Genomic DNA, 17,904 nt, shown 5'->3' on the forward strand with positions numbered 1-17,904 from the left:
CCTGGTGATGGATATCTCTGCCCAAAAGCATTCATCCTCATACTTATCTGTGCAAACTCTTTGTGTCTTGGTTTGTTTTATCATTAAGTAAAAAGTTGTCCATTTTAAACTAAAAGCAACATAAATCACTCGGATAACAAGACGGATGCATTAAAGGTATAAATTGGTAAATCAGACAAAAAAAGAAAGAATGTGAATATATTTGATCACAAGAAAGAAAGGATGCAGGTTGTCCTTTATAGGTCATTGCAGTTCATTTGAGCAAAATTTAAAATGTTATTGAGCAGCTGATGTCCCTCCAAGACACTCCTATCTTATTCTTTTTATTTGTGCAACACATTTGGGAGGTGTCATGTGACTGAATTTCATCACACTGACGATACGGTTGTAACATTTATACGTGTCAGCCTCAGTATGCATTATCTTGTGGTGGAGTCGCATCAAAGAAAACAATATTTCAAGTAGGCCCCAGTTCTAGGTTTGTGCTCCTGGTTATTATTTTTCTTTGTCCCAACGTCAGATTCTTCTCTTGCCCCTTGGTTGCCATTTCCAGTGTCTGATCTGATCTCACAGCTTTGACACCTTGCTTTATTTAACCATGTCCATGTTTTAGACCATCTCATGGTCTCCGATTTTAATCTCACAATATTCTTAGAACTCATGTTGATTTCCAAAGGCATAAAAGGAAGGTTGCGCTTAAAAAAATGTGAAGGACAGTGAAGTGTTGAGAACAGTTTCACAATACTGCCATACACTGTGGAGAAATTGAATTGCTAGAGTAAATCATGCCCAGGCAATGGGTTCAGGATTTTGAATTTGTCCACCTCTAGTATGGAACAAAAACATTGTAGTGTGGTCCAACTTCTGATCTCAAGTTTGACTGATTTACATTTTAGTCATCCCCTAAAACGAGGTGATGTCTAGTTGTGTTTGTGATTATGGTTTGTATAACTCGGGAAAGGATCACAACAGCATTTGGTACTCTCATTGCACTCCCGAAATGCTGCAATCCTGTTGTTTTCAAATAAATTCTGTTTATAGGAGCACTTATTGAACACAATTTCCTTTTAGCTTAAAAAGTTCAATAAGTAAATTTAAAATTAGGTGAAAAATTAGAAGGTATACAGATAATGCTTGAACTGTTATTGGATTTGTTTTGCTATCTGTGGCACTAAACAACCTAATTTTTAGAATGTTTAATAAAATTATTATTTTTCAGAAACAGTTTCTGAAATTCTTGGTCATTTTTGAGCAGTGGAAGACATAGTCAAAGTTCCATTAATGTGTTTGCTTGACAATACCCCATCCATTTCTTCAAGGAGCACAATTGTTGGTTCTTTTCTTTAAAATGTAGACAATGATAGCAGTAACAATGATCTGTGGGACTACAAGTCATATTTTTGTAAAGATTAGTAATGAGCAAAACAGTCAAGTCTCAATTCACATACACTCTCACACTCAATTTCACAACTGCTTAAATGCAAAGCTCACTAAAAAGAGTTGGAGGTTTTATAGATCCTTTGGAGTGGAAAACAAATATTTTTGCAAACAGTTCCATGTTTCCGTGTGTTATTTCTACAGAAGTATAATCCATGTAATCTGCCATCAGCAGTACAATCAGTTATATTTATGGAGGAGTGTAGTGCATTTTTAAAATGGTGGGATACTGCATGCAGTACTTTTCAAAAGTATGCATATTGAAGTGCACCACCATGAACAGGGGTGTCCACCTCGCCACAGGAAAATATCACTACACAGGATGGCATCCTCCAAAACCCCATTCTATTACTAAGAAAACACCATTTTCTCTTTCTCTATTTCATGAAGAAGAGATTAAACATATGCTCTTTTCATGCACCCATGGAGCTTTGAGATTCTTTTCGGTCTCCGACATATCTTTTAGGCTTGAGATTTCCAACACTGTCATCACAATTGGCAAGGTGGGGATCGTAAAACTGGAACACACGTATCTACATTATTCTTTGTTTTTGATTGTGTTTATTTTGGCAAGCTCCCTACAATATGTTCCTTGTATTTTTTGGGTGTTCCTCCCAAGAGCCTGGGTCACCTTCCAGTCACTGCCAGAAACTACTCTCCCCCTATAAATCTGGAGGGTCTTCCCTGGTTGCTGACGGTTCGTTTCGAACATGTCTGGAACTGTTGAGTTTTCTTGTGTTTATTGTGAATTCCGTTAATTGTTGGATCTCTGACATTTCAACTTTGTTTTTTGACTTTGCTTTTGGAAACTGTACTAGTATTGATTAAAATACTTTTTGCAAAGAATAAAATCTTTTATTTTATAAAGATTCTGTTTTTACTAGCTGAGGCATTATTATATTATATTACATTATATATTACTAGTGGGCATTATTGGAAGTGCTTGGGATTCCTAGTTCATGACAGCAATATTTACAGTACTGAATAACAAAGATTCTCCTCTTATCTAACAGTCTAAGTGAAATGGATTGCATTCACAGCCAGTCTCTGCCGGCATTATTTTCATGATCAGATGGATTTTCACCCAAATCTTAAAGATGTGCACATTAGGGTACTTCACTTCTTGTTCATAGCATGGCATGGGATTGGCTTATGTTCCATAAAGGAGACCTGCCTTACAACCAGTGCTACTGGGATGGACTTCTGGTCCATGTGTCCCTCAAATGAAAAAACTGGTTGAAAGAATGAATGGATTTATGGATTAATACATCTAATATTTTATATATATATATATATATATATATATATATATATATATATATATATATATATATATATATATACATACATACATACACGCATACTATGGAAAGTATTCAGACCCCCTTCAATTTTTCACTCTTTGTTATATTGCAGCCATTTGCTAAAATCATTTAAATTAATTTTTTTCCTAATTAATGTACACACAGCACCCCATATTCACAGACAAAAAAGAGAATTTTTGAAATTATTGCAGATTTATTAAAAAAGAAAAACTGAAATATCACATGGTCCTAAGTATTCAGACCCTTTTCTCAGTATTTAGTAGAAGCACCCTTTTGAGCTAATACAGCCATGAGTCTTCTTGGGAAAGATGCAACAAGTTTTTCACACCAGAATTTGGGGATCCTCTGCCATTCCTCCTTGCAGATCCTCTCCAGTTCTGTCAGGTTGGATGGTAAATGTTGGTGGACAGCCATTTTTAGGTCTCTCCAGAGATGCTCAATTGGGTTTAAGTCAGGGCTCTGGCTGGGCCATTCAAGAACAATCACAGAGTTGTTGTGAAGCCACTCCTTCATTATTTTAGCTGTGTGCTTAGGGTCAGTGTCTTGTTGGAATTTCTGACCATCTCAGAGTCCTTCAGGTGTCTTTTAGCAAACTCCATGCGGGTTGTCATGTGTCTTGCACCGAGGAGAGGCTTCTGACAGGCCACTCTTCCATAAAGCCCTGACTGATGGAGGGCTGCAGTGATGGTTAACTTTCTACAACTTTCTCCCATCTCCTGACTGCATCTCTGGAGCTCAGCCAAAGTGATCTTTGGGTTCTTCTTTACCTCTCTCACCAAGGCTGTTCTCCCCTGGTAGCTCAGCTTGGCTGGATGGCCAGCTCTAGGAAGGGTTCTGGTCGTCCGAAACGTCTTCCATTTAAGGATTATGGAGGCCATTGTGCTCTTGGGAACCTTAAGTGCAGCAGAAATTTTTTTGTAACCTTGGCCAGATCTGTGCCTTGCCACAATTCTGTCTCTGAGTTGACCTCATGATTCTCATTTTCTCTGACATGCATTGTGAGCTGTAAGGTCTTATATAGACAGGTGTGTGGCTTTCCTAATCAAGTCTAATCAGCATAATCAAACACAGCTGGACTTAAATGAAGGTGATCTCAAGGATGATCAGAAGAAATGGAAAGCACCTGAGTTAAATATATGAGTGTCACAGCAAAGGGTCTGAATACTTAGGACCATGTGATATTTCAGTTTTTCTTTTTTAATAAATCTGCAACAATTTAAAAATTCTTTTTTGTCTGTCAATATGGGGTGCTGTGTGTACATTAATGAGGATTAATTAATTTAAATGATTTTAGCAAATGGCTGCAATATAACAAAGAGTGAAAAACTGAAGGGGGTCTGAATACTTTCTGTACCCACTGTGTATATATATATATATATATATATATATATATATATATATATATATATATATATATATATATATATATATATATATATATATATATATATATATATATATATATATATATATATATATATTATTTATATATATATATATATATTATTTATATATATATTATATCCATCCACCCATCCAAAAATGTCATTAATCAATTATAGTCCAACTCACAATATCCCTTTACATTATTAAAACAAATTTGTTATCTGATTCTCAGCTTGTGGGTGCTAAAAGGGGATATTTCAAATTAATTCAGGAACATCTTGGCAAGTAAGAAAGTCAACCGTTTTTCGCATGAATAAAATCCAAATTCAGTTGCTCCAGTTCTTTCCATTTTATTTTAAGTCTGTTACAGACAAAGTGAATACATTAACAGTTTTTGAAAGGACTAAAAATGTTCTTTTTTGAGCCTTGAATTTACATTCTTTCAGTGCCATGGCAGCACAGTGCTAGTACTGCTGCTTCACAACAAGAAGACCAGGGTTCACAGCCCAGGTCCTCCCTACATGGAGTCTGCATGTTCTACCTGTGTCTGTGTGGGTTTCCTCCTGGTGCTCCGGCATCCTCCCACAGTCCAAAGCCATCCATCATCTCATTAGGAGCATGTCCAGATGTTGTCAGGCATGCCTACAAGCATGTGGGGGCCATAAAAACTACTGAGTACAATTTTGAGTTGCTGCAATGAAATTTCGCAAAAAATGGACTAGCCTGCCGCATCATTTTTTCACCTTGATTTTCAGGTTGTCTTTGAATTCAGCCATCTGTAGGTTGATAATTTTCATTTTCCATCAAATGGTGTGGCATCCTTTTATTCCTAACACATTACCCAGTCCATATCAGTAGAGATATCCAGCATGGTTCCCAAATTGAGATCTGATGTGTTTTCAAAAGTGATCCTTTAATTTTCTTTGAGCGGTGCCAACTGGAGCCCTCCACCTATGTTCTTGACCCAAAACCAAGAAGCATTTTCAAAGAAGTGTCTGATATGCTTGATGTAGTAAATTCATTACTAGATATAGGGGTCTTCCCAGACTGTTCTTAAGACTGCTCTGCTCAAGAAAAATAATCTCAACTGTTCTGTTTTTGACAATTTGAGACCTATTTCTAACCTGCCTTTCTTAAGTAAAATTTGAGAAAAACGCAGCCATTATGCAGCTAAATGATCACTTGAATAAACATGCTATTCTTGACAAGTTTCAGTCAGGTTTTAGAACAAATCACAGTACAGAAACAGCACAGTTAAAAGCAGTAAATGACTTGCGGGTAAATGCAGACAGAGGCCGTTTATCTGTTTTCATCCTCTTAGATCTGAGCGCCGCATTTGATACCATTGATCGCAATATTCTTATAAATCACTTTAGTCAGTGGGTGGGCCTCTCCGGCAGTGTCTTAAATTGGTTTGAGTCTTCCTTAAAAGGTAGAAAATTCTTTGTTTGTTGTGGTAATTATACTTCGAAGATATATGATATTATATATGGTGTTCCACAATGACCTATCCTGGGTCCGCTGCTCTTTCAATCTTCATGCTTCCGTTAGGTCAGATTATCTCAAGGCATAAAGTGAGCTACCACAGCTATGCGGATGACGCACAACCGTATTTATCAATGGCACCTGATGACCCCGACTCTCTTGGTTCACTGACCCAATGTCTTACTTGTTTGGGAGGGTATGAGTAGTGATTTTCTCACACTAAGTAGGAGAAAATAGAAATCTTAGTTGTAGGCAAAAATGGATATAATGGGAGTATTAGAAATAAACTTGATCAATTAGGCTTAAAAGTCAAGACCAAGGTAAAGAATTTAGGGATAATAGACTCTGACCTAAATTTTAAATTGCATATTAATCAGATTACCAGAACTGCATCTTTTCCAGTTAAGGAATATAACAAAAGTTAGATCCCTTCTAACTTTACAAGATGCTGAAAAATTAGTTCACACTTTTGTTTTTAGTCAACTAGATTACTGCAATGCAGGTAGTCTCAGGAGTACCCAATAAAGACATCAATTGGTTGCAACTGGTGCAGAATGCAGCTGCCAGAATCTTAACTAGGAAAAGAAAATCCGAACGCATATCTCCAGTTTTGATGTTGTTATATTACTTGCTGTGACATTCAGAATTGACTTTAAAAATCTGCTTATGGTTTACAAAGCCTTAAATAATCATACCAATCCTTACTTTTCTCTGCTGTTCTTTTTCTGGTCTTTCAGTGGTTGCGATCTGCACCATCTCCACCACCACCTGATCAAGGCACCATACAGTCCCTACATTGATGGATTGAAGGCAGTACCCCATATGTCCACATGATCTTAATCATATTATTTCACGTGAAGCCTGAAAATCATGAGGACTGATTTAGATCATTTATGTTAGGTAGAATGCCCAGAGGAGGCAGGGTGGTCTCGTGGCCTTCGGACCCCTGCAGATTGTTTTTTTCCTCTCCAGCCCATCCGGAGTTTGTTTTTTCTGTCCTTTCTGGCAATGGATCTTATTTTATTCTTTGTGATTTAGTATTGCCTAATTTTATTTTTGTTTTGTATAAACCTTTCTTTCTTCATCTTGAAAAGCATTTTGACCTACATCATTTGTATGAAAATGTGCTATATAAATAGATGTTACACTGTTGTTAGCCCTGTGATGGACTGGCACCCTCTCCAAGGTTTGTTCCAGCCTTGCGCTTTATGTACGCTTTGATAGGCTCCACCACCCAACATGAGCCTGTTCAGGACTAAGTCTGTTATAAATGATGACCAACTTTCAGTGGCACAGGCTGTACTGCTCTGATCAACACCATAAGGCCAGTGCAAGGTGCTCTGTCTGGATTTGTTTGTTGACTTTTCAAATACATTTTGTCTCTGACTTCCCTATAGAAACCTGACTCTGCCTGTGCAACCATTGGGCTGTGCAAGTCTGAAAATCCGGGGATAGAAAACTCAGAGCTCCTCACCAATGACATATTCGATTCAGCCGTTCCAACTGCAACAGGCTCAACAAAAGTAAGTTTTTCAGAAGGGATACCAAAGTTTTTATTCTAATGTCCACTGTAAACTACACTTCTTTAATGAATTAGAAATTCTTTTAATAGTATCGCCCAGAGAAATGTGTCCTATAGGTAACCGAGCATTATAATTTTTTTTTAACATGAACTGGACTCTGAGCTCTTTGTTAGTCAAAACTCATCCTTACTAAATTACATTTAAAACCACAGCTTTTTATGAAGTCTATATGCCCCCGCTAGTCATTGTAGGGTAAACCTGACCACATAATGTGTCTCATAGTATCAAATTTGATGTTTTCCCGTATGTCACTCCTCCAATTCTCCTCACTTTATTCTAACCTTCTTATCATTTTATCTCCAGCTACAGCCACTGTGCACATTATGCATCTTCCTTCTCAATAGGTTGGAAAGCCTGATCCCAAAGAAAAGGGCAGAGGTGAGGAGCTGTAAAAGTTCATTGAATTTGTGTTCTTATATTTAGAGTGCCTGCTCTGGGTAAGTGAACTTGATGCACGTTTTTTGGGAAATTGTCATTCCATATGGGAATATCACATTGTGTGGTAACAATTGCAAGACACGGTACTTTGAGACATTGACTGATAAATATCCATGCAGTTTCTGAATCTGTTTATGGAATAGAAAGGCATGAAGAGCAGGGGCATCTCAAAATGATTTATGGGCTGGAGTGGTTTGTAATATGCTTATTAAAACACGATTTTATCCCTCCAACAAAAGAAAGCTTTTTTTTTTTATTTTTTCTTGCTTGTTCAATCATTTTTCTCTAGCGGCTTTGCTGTCTTTATGGTTTCCACAGCAGATCACAAAGGGATAGGTGTTCAGGTTGTGGGACTGGTGGTAGTTACGTAATGCCTAGTCTTGTGGGTCCAGACATGACTCTCAAAACGATTACATTTCTGTGGACAACCCATTAAAAAGCAGGTAGTGAATAGCAGTAACATCTTGTACTATAATGGCTACACCCACAGGGCTTCTTCCTAAAACACCCAACCCCAGTTTCTTTAGTCCCTGCAATTTAAAATGGTGCTGGGGTTTTAAGGGAGAGAGCAGCAAGATACTAAACAAAAGACTTGAAGCTCAGAAAATAAAAAGCTAAAGTTGCTGTTATCCATTCAGGAGTTCAGTAGCAGAAGGTAACTGAAGCTTAATTTACACGTTGTAATGAGTGCTGCAGCAGTGGAGACAGACAGACTTAGACAACCTCAAATACTGAGGCTCCATACATTTGAGGTGTGCTTCTGTCTGCTTTCTGTCATTTTAACCGTTTCTATACGAGATAACAGAAAACAGTTTAGATAAGCATTGTGGTCTATGGCTGCAGTGGGCTGGCACCCTGCCTGGGGTTTGTTTTGCTGCTTTGCGCCCTGTGTTGGTTGGGATTGGCTCTGGCGGACCCCCATGACTCTGTAGTTGGGATGTAGTGGGTTGGATGATGGATGGATGGATTGTGGTCTATGGCTATACAATGTATTAAAATGCTGCAGTTATTCTGTCATGGCGTGTTTGCATTCCCAATTAGACAGTAATGTTAAATTTCGTTAGTTACTCATTTAGACATCCAGTCAAAAGGTGGATGTTGTGTAGTCTCATCTGTGTATCTACCAGTGTTGGTAGGAAGATTTACTGATTCAGGTGTTTTCAATACGGTAAACCCTCGTTTATCGCGGTTAATCCGTTCCATACTCTACCGCGATAAATGAATTTCCGCGAAGTAGGATTCTTTATTTATAGATCTAATATTTTCGCAGTTGGAGCATAGAAAACCTGTTCACGACCTTCTAAATACATTTTATAACATTATTAGAGCCCTCTAGACATGAAATAACACCCTTTAGTCAAAAGTTAAAACTGTGCTCCATGACAAGACAGAGATGACAGTTCTTTCTCACAATTAAAAGAATGCAAACATATCTTCCTCTTCAAAGAAGTGCGGGTCAGAAGCAGAGAATGTCAGAGAGAGAGAGAGAAAAGCAAACAATCAAAAATCAATATGTGCTGTTGGGCTTTGAAATATGCGAAGCACCACGATAAAGCGGACGCAAGGAAGGGAGCAATGTGAAGGTAGTCTTTCAGCATTTTTTAGAGAAGCGTCCGTATCCTCTGTGGAAACAGCCCCTCTGCTCACACCCCCTCCGTCAGGAGCAGAGAATGTCAGAGAGAGTGAGAGAGGCAGAGAAAAGCAAACAATCAAAAATCAATAGGTGCTGCTAGAGCTTTTAAGTATGCAAAGCACCATGCGGGAAGCATATTGTATATAATTGAGGAGTTTTATTTAATACGTAATACGTGCTCTGATTGGGTAGCTTCTCAGCCATCCTCCAATAGCGTCCCTTGTATGAAATCAACTGGGCAAACCAACTGAGGAAACATGTACCATAAATTAAAAGACCCATTGTCCGCAGAAATCCGCAAACCAGCGAAAAATCCGTGATATATATTTAGATATGCTAACATTTAAAATCCGCGATAGAGTGAAGCCGTGAAAGTCGAAGCGCGATATAGCAAGGGATCACTGTACTGAAATGTGCATCTCCTGTAGCTTTGTCTTTATCAGCTCTCTTAACAGAAGTCATTTTGATGGACTGTGGCACACCTTTTACTTCAAATTTTCATGAATGTACCTGTCAGTTTTTTCAAGGTTACATCGACTCCTACACTACTGTCATAACGTTGAACAACAGAGCACCTGTGACATATTTTTCATGTTTACCTTTCGTCCATTATTGCTGTTGAATGCCAACGTATAATCTAAAACTACAGAGAAGTTTTTCCCTTGCATTAGGTTATGTTTATTTTTAAGACATGCAATGTGTTCTCTGCATATGTGACACACATTTTAAAAATCTAATCAGGTTTGTTTAGAAGACCTTTTCTCTGTAGATGCTTTGCGAAAATTGGAAGCTTACTGTCTGTTGTACCAGGTTAAAGAGAACACCTCTGATCTTTGCAGTTCAAAATCACCACTTCTACTTTGTGTGCCACCGTCACGATGCGTTGAATGGGTTCAGAAATGGGACACCCATTGAGTCGTCTAACAGTTACCTCCAGGTTTTAACCACAGTTAACTCACGGTGGTCTCCAGTCATATATAATTAAGAGATTAATTAGCATAGTCCACGTCTGGTTGTTTTAGGGTGGCACCAGATGGAGTTCTAGGAGTGTTCAGTTACTCACACTTGCATGATGATTGTGAGGTAAATTACATAAAAATGTGTTTTTTTAGCCTGAAACATAATTTCACGCTCAAATCCATGCAAAGTTTTATAAATGAGACCCCTGGATTACAGTGTTCTGTTTTGGTTGCCATATTACAAAAAAAACAGCATTGCCAGAGAAAGTGCAGAGGAGAGCGACTAGACTGATTCCAGGACTAAGAGGTTTGTGTTATGAGGAGGGATTAAAGGAGCTGAACCTTCTCAGCTGAAGCAAACATGTATTAAGGTGTGACATGGCTGAAGTGTTTAAAATTATGAAGGGAATCAGTATAGCAGATCCCAGATGTCACTTTAAAATAAATTCCTCAACAAGAACATAGAGAAAACAGTTGGAACCTTATTAAGAGCAGATTTTATAAAAATGTCTGGAAGTTGCTTTTTATGCAAAGACCCACAGACTCATGGAATAAATTACCAAATAGTGGGGTGAAATTAGAGGCCTTGAAATCTCACCTTGATGTTATTTTGGAGGATCAAAGTGAATAGGATGGACAAGGTTGTTAGTCTGAATAGCCTGTTCTCATTTGAATTGTTTAAAAAGTTTCTGTTCATGGTTAAACCTTTCTGTTTTCTATTGTAATTACAGGATACAATTATTAAATTTTTGAACAAGGTGTGCTCCAGCATGCCACGTTACACTGCACAGTGCAAGATATTCGTGACAACATATGGCAAAGTTGCAGTCGACTTCTTGTTGTCCTCAATGGCTCCACAGACTATCTGCACTTTGCTCCGCCTCTGCTTTATACAACAGACTGGCCTGCTTCAAGGTGAGTTATACACGGATGACCACAATAATTCCACAAGCGGTGCACCCAACCATGTTCAAGCACCCGTCACTATGAAAGAAGGTTAGAGTTTGGATGTCATTTTAAAAATGTTTCATTATTTCAAGAGAGGCTTAAGTTATGTGTTACACTAAAATGTTTAAGCTGTTAATTTTAGTTACCATCTAAATGAGGAGTTTAAGAAAAATTATGAATGCTAAGTATACAAAATTTAAAACACACTTTATGCATGAGTTTTGTTTGGTTGCATCAAATGATTTCCTGTGTCTTACTCACTCAGTTTTGACAGAAATTGTGGTAGACACTGACAGCACTGGTTTTACAGAGTAGTGTAACCAACATTTCAATGCACATTTTTCATTTCAGTTAACTCAGAATCCGATTGTGCCTTGTGCCACAGCCTGGTGCCATCCCTGCAGGTGTCCCTGAGTGACAATGCTACTGCCCTAGAGACAGAGGCCACTCTCAGCTCAGCGTGCTACTCTCACCAGCTTCCTCTTCCTACGGTCAGCCTGTTTTATTTACATCAGTGGGTTTGTAAAACTGTTCAGACACGCATGAATAATAAAAAGGCGATTTTGTTTCTTTCAGTGCAAGAACTTTGTGCAAACATACAGCCCGAAACTGGTGAAGGTTACGGGCAAGAAATGGGACTTTCAGACCGTTTGCAAGGTAACAATTTGGTATAATATCCTCACTGTGTTCTGTCTGTCTGTAGCATATGCAGAATTGTTTTTACATTTAAAAAATGAAGAAATAATGAAGTATGTGGTGCAATGAAATGGCCTTCAGAGAACTGACCCAGGCCAGCGGTTTCCAAAATTAAACACACCACAACAACAACAAGAATGATGCTTTAGATTCACAAGCTGTTTCTGTTTAAATAGGAAATAGAGGCCTGCAGCGAGGCAGACATCACACCCCACCTGGAGAACAGTGAATGCACCTGGGGGCCGACATATTGGTGCTTGGACTTGCAAACTGCCAAGCAGTGTAACGTATGTATGGGCAACATGTCTCTCAGATACTTACAGTTTGGAAATGATCAACTTAGTAAGCACTGGCTTTTTAGCAGAGTTGGCTTCCTACAGTCAAACTGTAAAAAGTCTCAGTTTGTGGAAGCCATCCTAATTCAGGGTGTTTATAAGAAATGTAATGATTTACTTTATGAGGAAGAAGTACATAATACACCAGAATACTTGCATCAGATATGTGAAATACTAAAATGTGTGCTTAATTTCAATGTTGTAATGTCTAAATTATTCTTGATTGTAGAATAGAAATGCATCATTTTTCACCCTGTGTCAGATGTATATAGAGGTCTAGATCGCTAGTGAAGGATCGTAAAGAAAAACAACATCGTGTTCATAGTCACTGACCTTGAAATAGTCGAAAATGATACCAAGCAGGATTAGGGTTAAAATTTGTCATTTTTGGCTCTGAGAGGGCTAGGACCACCGATAAAGAGTCAGATATCAAAAATATGATATTTGCGATCAGCAAACTAAAAATAGCCTAAATGACACTTCACATGCCTACCTTATCGATCCCCATTTTCTTGAAGCTTTGAGAAAACTTTGAAAAAAACGTATCACGTTGAGTTGATGTGGCATACAGTATACACAACCTCAAGTCCTACTGATCATTTCTGGTGAAGACACCTTTTGGGTTACTCTATCATAAGGCTGTGATTCCCTGCATGGTCCAAGAATTTCATAAAAATGCAGGTTTTTTAAGTGTGGAGGACCAAAAATAGGGAAGGGAACCACAAAAAGTTCAATGTTGTGCATAACTAAACAGCAAGACGAGCCAAACAGTATATCATGTTGGATTTACTCATACAGGCAAGTTAAGAGGTGCCAAACAAAAGGCATTTCAGAGACTTCAAAAGTAATTCTTAGGAACACAATTATTTTCCAATTAGTAAATATACTGTGAGAACAGAGTATATTCCGATGTCCAGGCTAAATTGTCGTTAATTGCCTAGTCATTCTGGCCCCTTAATCATCTCGTCTCTAATTAGCTCTCTCTCATTACTTCACCACCTAACAGCTTGGTGTGGTGAGCACACTGTCACAAAATGACTGCCGTCACACCATCCATGTGAATGCTAAACATTTACCACCACTAAATTGGCTCCCCACTCACTAAAGCGCTTGGAGTAGTGAGAAAATAAAGAATTATTCATATTATTAAGGGCAGTACATCAGGTTGGCGGATTTATGGTTCCTATTAATTAAAATATAACAAGTAATCCACCTGAAGCGAAGCACATTTGGGCCCAGCCAGTACTTGGATGTGAGACCATCTAGGAAAAGCTTGAGGTGTTGCTGGAAGAGGTGGTAGTGAGGCAATCAGGGGACGATTAACCTGTGGTCTGTGTGAGTAACCCAATGCCCCAGTGCAGTGTTGTGAACACTGTGCAGTAAAAATTGGGCCATCCTTCAGATGAGACATAAAACCGAGGTTCTGACCCTCTGTAGTCATGGAGGATTCCTGGGCACCCTTTGAAAATAGTATGGTTTACTTCAATGTCCTGGCTAAATTTCCCAATTGCCTAGTCATTCTGGTCCCCTAATCACCCCTACCTCTAATTTAGTTAATATCGGTCTCATCCCTTCACTACCTAATAGCTAGTGTGTGGCGAGTGCACTGGTGCCATCATATCATCCAGGTGGATGCTGCACATTGGTGGGTGTGGTGGTTCCATGCAGTTTATGTAAAGCATTTAGAGTGTTTAGAAAAATGCTATAAAAATGAACTTCTGTTATTTTAATACATTCTTCTTACCGTGTTGCATGTTGGTTACATATGCTAGTAAGACTTTCACCGTCTTCTGTACGCATGCCAAAACTACTACTACTGAGAGTTAGAGGTGCAAATTGAACCAGCAGGACGAAGCATTCATCACTGTATCAACATGCTATCCAAAATCCACGTTCCCAAATTACTGAACCGCCTAATTCCATTTACACCAGAACCTCTTTGAGCAGAATCAGGATCAGGGCAGGAATTGGCTCTATGTGGCCCAGCAAAGAGCTCACTCATACTTACTTTCGTATTCACTTAATTTTGGGGTGTTTTATGCAGCAGTCAAGTGTTTTTGGGAGAAACATGAGGGTGCTGTTAATTTGGTATTTGGTCTCTGCATAAAGCAATTTGAGATAAACTCTGGAAACAAAACAAATATAATTAGACCACAAAAATGTTCAATTCTGGCTCACCTTGTTTTTATAGGAGGCAAGATGTTGTCCTGGCTAGTTCAGGTAACTGTTTTCTACAAACTGTCCCACTAGGAGGAGACACCTTTCCTGTGAAATGTCCCATTTGACTGTCCCAAAGCATGGGCGTGCAGCATTATAAGATTTTCAAATTTATCGAATGTCGACATCTTTGGGAAGTAGACAGAAGGACGAGTTGTGATTCAGCAGGTCTGCTCGTCGTGCACCATTGATTTCTTTAGATTTTTCTCAAAAAGGTTACTGACAGATGTTTGGTTTTCTCCTCAAACACTACATGTGAGTTCTGCTGTGTAACTCGTGTCTCGCCTCTAACCCAGTCAGTGCAATTCTAGGCCCTGAATGCTCAATGCCAGTAACAAATGAGCTCATGCAGGTCTGCCTGAGTTTACTCTTTAAGAAGAGGTAATGAAGTTTGTTTCCTCATAGCATTAATGCTCTTTACATGCTAAACATGACAATTAAAATATACATATAAAGCTCATCATGGTCTGCTTAATGTTAAGTGACAGTATAATCCACTTTATTCCCAATATTTGATTTCATATGTTGCATGATTTCATTTTTGAACTGTGGGTATCTAATTCAAATGCTTTGCTTTCCTCCATAGGCTGTGGAGCACTGCCAGTCTCATGTCTGGAAATGAGCAGCACAGAGGCCTGACAAAGTGAACGCAGCGTCAGCTCCACCAAGAAGCTCACTGCAAGTCTCTGTGATCCTTGCAACATAATCCTGCACTAAATCCTACTAATATACAATAATATGCTCAGCACTCTTAATGATTTTTCAATACATTTTCTGCTGTAAATTAACATGTGCAATGTCCAGTTAAAAAAAAGAAAACAACGTAATGTCTTTTACTTAATGTAGACTATGAACATCTTAAAGAGAAATATCATTTCACAGTTTGCTCCACTAAATCCAAGACTTGCCTTAAATGCATATGTACTAATCTAGGATAAGAAATCCACACAACTCTTAGCTGACATTTTACTTGTGTCACTGAAAAATCCTAAATGTGCACTATGAAAGATTTCAGTTTCTTATATTACTTAAAGGTTTGCTGCACTTAGAAAATAGAAAATATACTGCATTCTAGTTTCCCCCTGCCAGATTGTAGTTAAGGTCATATCCACCTTAAAAGAATAAGTGTCTACGTGTACAGAATGTGTGTCTGCCCAGTTCCTATGTCTGTCATTCCAACAAATAGCAGAAGGCAAACATTTGTAGTAATAAAATCCACCGCATTTGTCATTCCATTAGATGGTGCATTACAAACATTAACATTGTTTTTACAAATCCCATACCAAATGGCATATAGCGTAGACATATGCATTGCATTTGTCATTCCAACAGATGGTGACAGATGCAGTACAATTACTACATGCATTACAAAATACATTCCAATAGGGGACACTGATAAATGTTAAAGCCGAGTTCTATGTTGACCACTTAGATTTTAACCCACCTCAAGTGTATATATATATATATAACATGAATATAATCTGCCATTGTACAGAGGCTAGTCCAATATATCAGAAAGAAGCAACCTACTATAATGATTGATAGAATTTGCCTTAAAGTGATAGCGAGTTACTAAAATTTAAAGACTACTGTATATGAACATTTGCACAGTCAATTTTGAGATCCTCACTTGCATGCTAATTATGTGCTTATTTCTAATGAATACTTGGCTACTTTTTTTCGTTAAGCATAAAGGGGCTAAAATATTTGTGATCGGTGCAGGCTGCACAGTGTTTTCAGAAGGTTTTTACTATTCATGAACATATCAACAGTTTAAGAGCTCTGCTATACAGATTCAGCTACTTGCTTACTAATATCTACCAATATAACCTGCATGTTTTTGAAGTCACCAATATATTAGCTTACAAAAAATGTACTTAAGTGGATATTTTTTTATAAAATCCTGTCTTTTGCTCAAATTTAATGAGGCTACATTTTAAAGTAATGTAATTTGTGGATTGTATATACAGGACAGTATATTTAAATACAATTTTAAAAGCTTGTATTGTTCCCTTTGACGTTTCTCAATAGACATGCCTTCTGGTTTTAAAAACAATATTCTTATAAGAACTCTTTGGCTAATGTACTGTACTTTTGTCCTGTCATTTAATAAATGATAAAAATATAAAATCAGAAGACAACATCCACTTTCTATTTCTTTTATCCCAGCCAGTTCCCCTAACCAACGTCACACCAGACATACAGCCTCACAGAAAGATTTTACGATGGCAAAACGCTCTAGCACGATTAGTCAGTAATGCATAACATATCAAAACCTGTCTGATAAAAGCAATAAAAATGACATAGCGCAGAGTCATGACTGAGGGGAGCACTGGGCTATAATCACAGAATAGTGTTTGTGTATTACAGCAAAAGTAGAAGTTGTCATTCTCAAGGATTTCACTTTCAGCATACAAACTTGGTTCATAAAGCCAAACTCAAAAATGCAGGATGTTGACGATGTGGTGGGATTTGTAGTAATGCTCAGAATATTTCAAACTAAGGTTTTTCTATAGTCTGACAGCATTCTACACTATAAAGTCAGACTTTCAGCTTTTTGGGATTTATAGTTTTATAGAAGCAGCTTTGAATGATGCAGCATCCCAATCCTTACAGAGCATCTAGTGATGAGTTCACCCCAAATAAAGCAGTCTGGCTTTGGATGAGCACAAGAGAACAAACCACCTTCAGAACCCTGTTACAAGCTGCCAGGTGTGAACGTCGCCATGATAAGAGTAGAATGCAGTGTTATACTAGTACTGAATGGCATGAAATTATACAAAACACAGATTGTCATTTACAAGCAAGATCACATTTTTGATGCTCTTATCATCATCAACAAATTGATATTCTGATTGTCACTTAAAACTAACACAGTTAGGGCAGTAAATGTATTAACAAATTGACATTCTGTTCCTCCTCAGCCATCTTTACTTATAAACTTTGCCTTTTCACGTGTATGGAGTGTGGTGTAGTGGGTCCACAGCTCACGTAAAGAGCCGCTTTTTAAATGAATAATCACTGTGCTCGCGGCTTAGCGAGGGGGTGTGGTGGTGTGTGGCCAAAGCAGTTCCCAGGTGTATTCGTGCCAGGGACGTTTCTCACCTAAGTGCCAAAGGTGAGAGACGGTCCACTATGAAATTGTTCCCGGGAACTGTTGATTGCCACAGCTGCCACGTCCATTATAAAGAGATGGTTAACGAGAGAAAAAGAAAGAAATAAAAGGAAAGAAGGAAACTGAGGTTGCAGGCTCGCAGGTAGGCAGCTGGAAGGAGAGCCCCAGGAAGGGTGTTTGGCCAACACTCGGTGAGGGCAGAAGGAAGCGGTCGCTCCGGTTGAGCGAGCAAGGAGCTGGAGTGACCAGGTGAAGGACGACAGACGGCGTAAGGCTATGAAGGCAGCGGGAGTCGGGAGGCTTTGGTGGTGGATTCCCCATTGTGTGTGCGTCCTGGCCGTTGGGTG

General features: G+C 38.5%; 1 protein-coding gene across 1 annotated transcript in view; it reads left to right on the top strand.

Annotated features, from left to right (window-relative positions):
* LOC120538543 (prosaposin-like) overlaps window positions 1–15,179 on the top strand; it is an 18,799-nt gene extending 3,620 nt beyond the window's left edge. The window contains exons 2-8 of the mRNA XM_039767940.1: window positions 7,031–7,156; window positions 7,520–7,594; window positions 10,978–11,161; window positions 11,546–11,685; window positions 11,771–11,851; window positions 12,067–12,177; window positions 15,029–15,179. Of these exons, the coding sequence (XP_039623874.1) occupies window positions 7,031–7,156; window positions 7,520–7,594; window positions 10,978–11,161; window positions 11,546–11,685; window positions 11,771–11,851; window positions 12,067–12,177; window positions 15,029–15,064 (753 nt within the window). The 3' untranslated portion in view covers window positions 15,065–15,179. The remainder of the gene's footprint in view (window positions 1–7,030; window positions 7,157–7,519; window positions 7,595–10,977; window positions 11,162–11,545; window positions 11,686–11,770; window positions 11,852–12,066; window positions 12,178–15,028) is intronic.
* The last annotated feature ends 2,725 nt before the right edge of the window (window positions 15,180–17,904 follow it).

The sequence above is a fragment of the Polypterus senegalus genome, chromosome 11 (assembly GCF_016835505.1).
Source record: "Polypterus senegalus isolate Bchr_013 chromosome 11, ASM1683550v1, whole genome shotgun sequence".
In the NCBI taxonomy this organism is placed as follows: Eukaryota; Metazoa; Chordata; class Cladistia; order Polypteriformes; family Polypteridae; genus Polypterus; species Polypterus senegalus.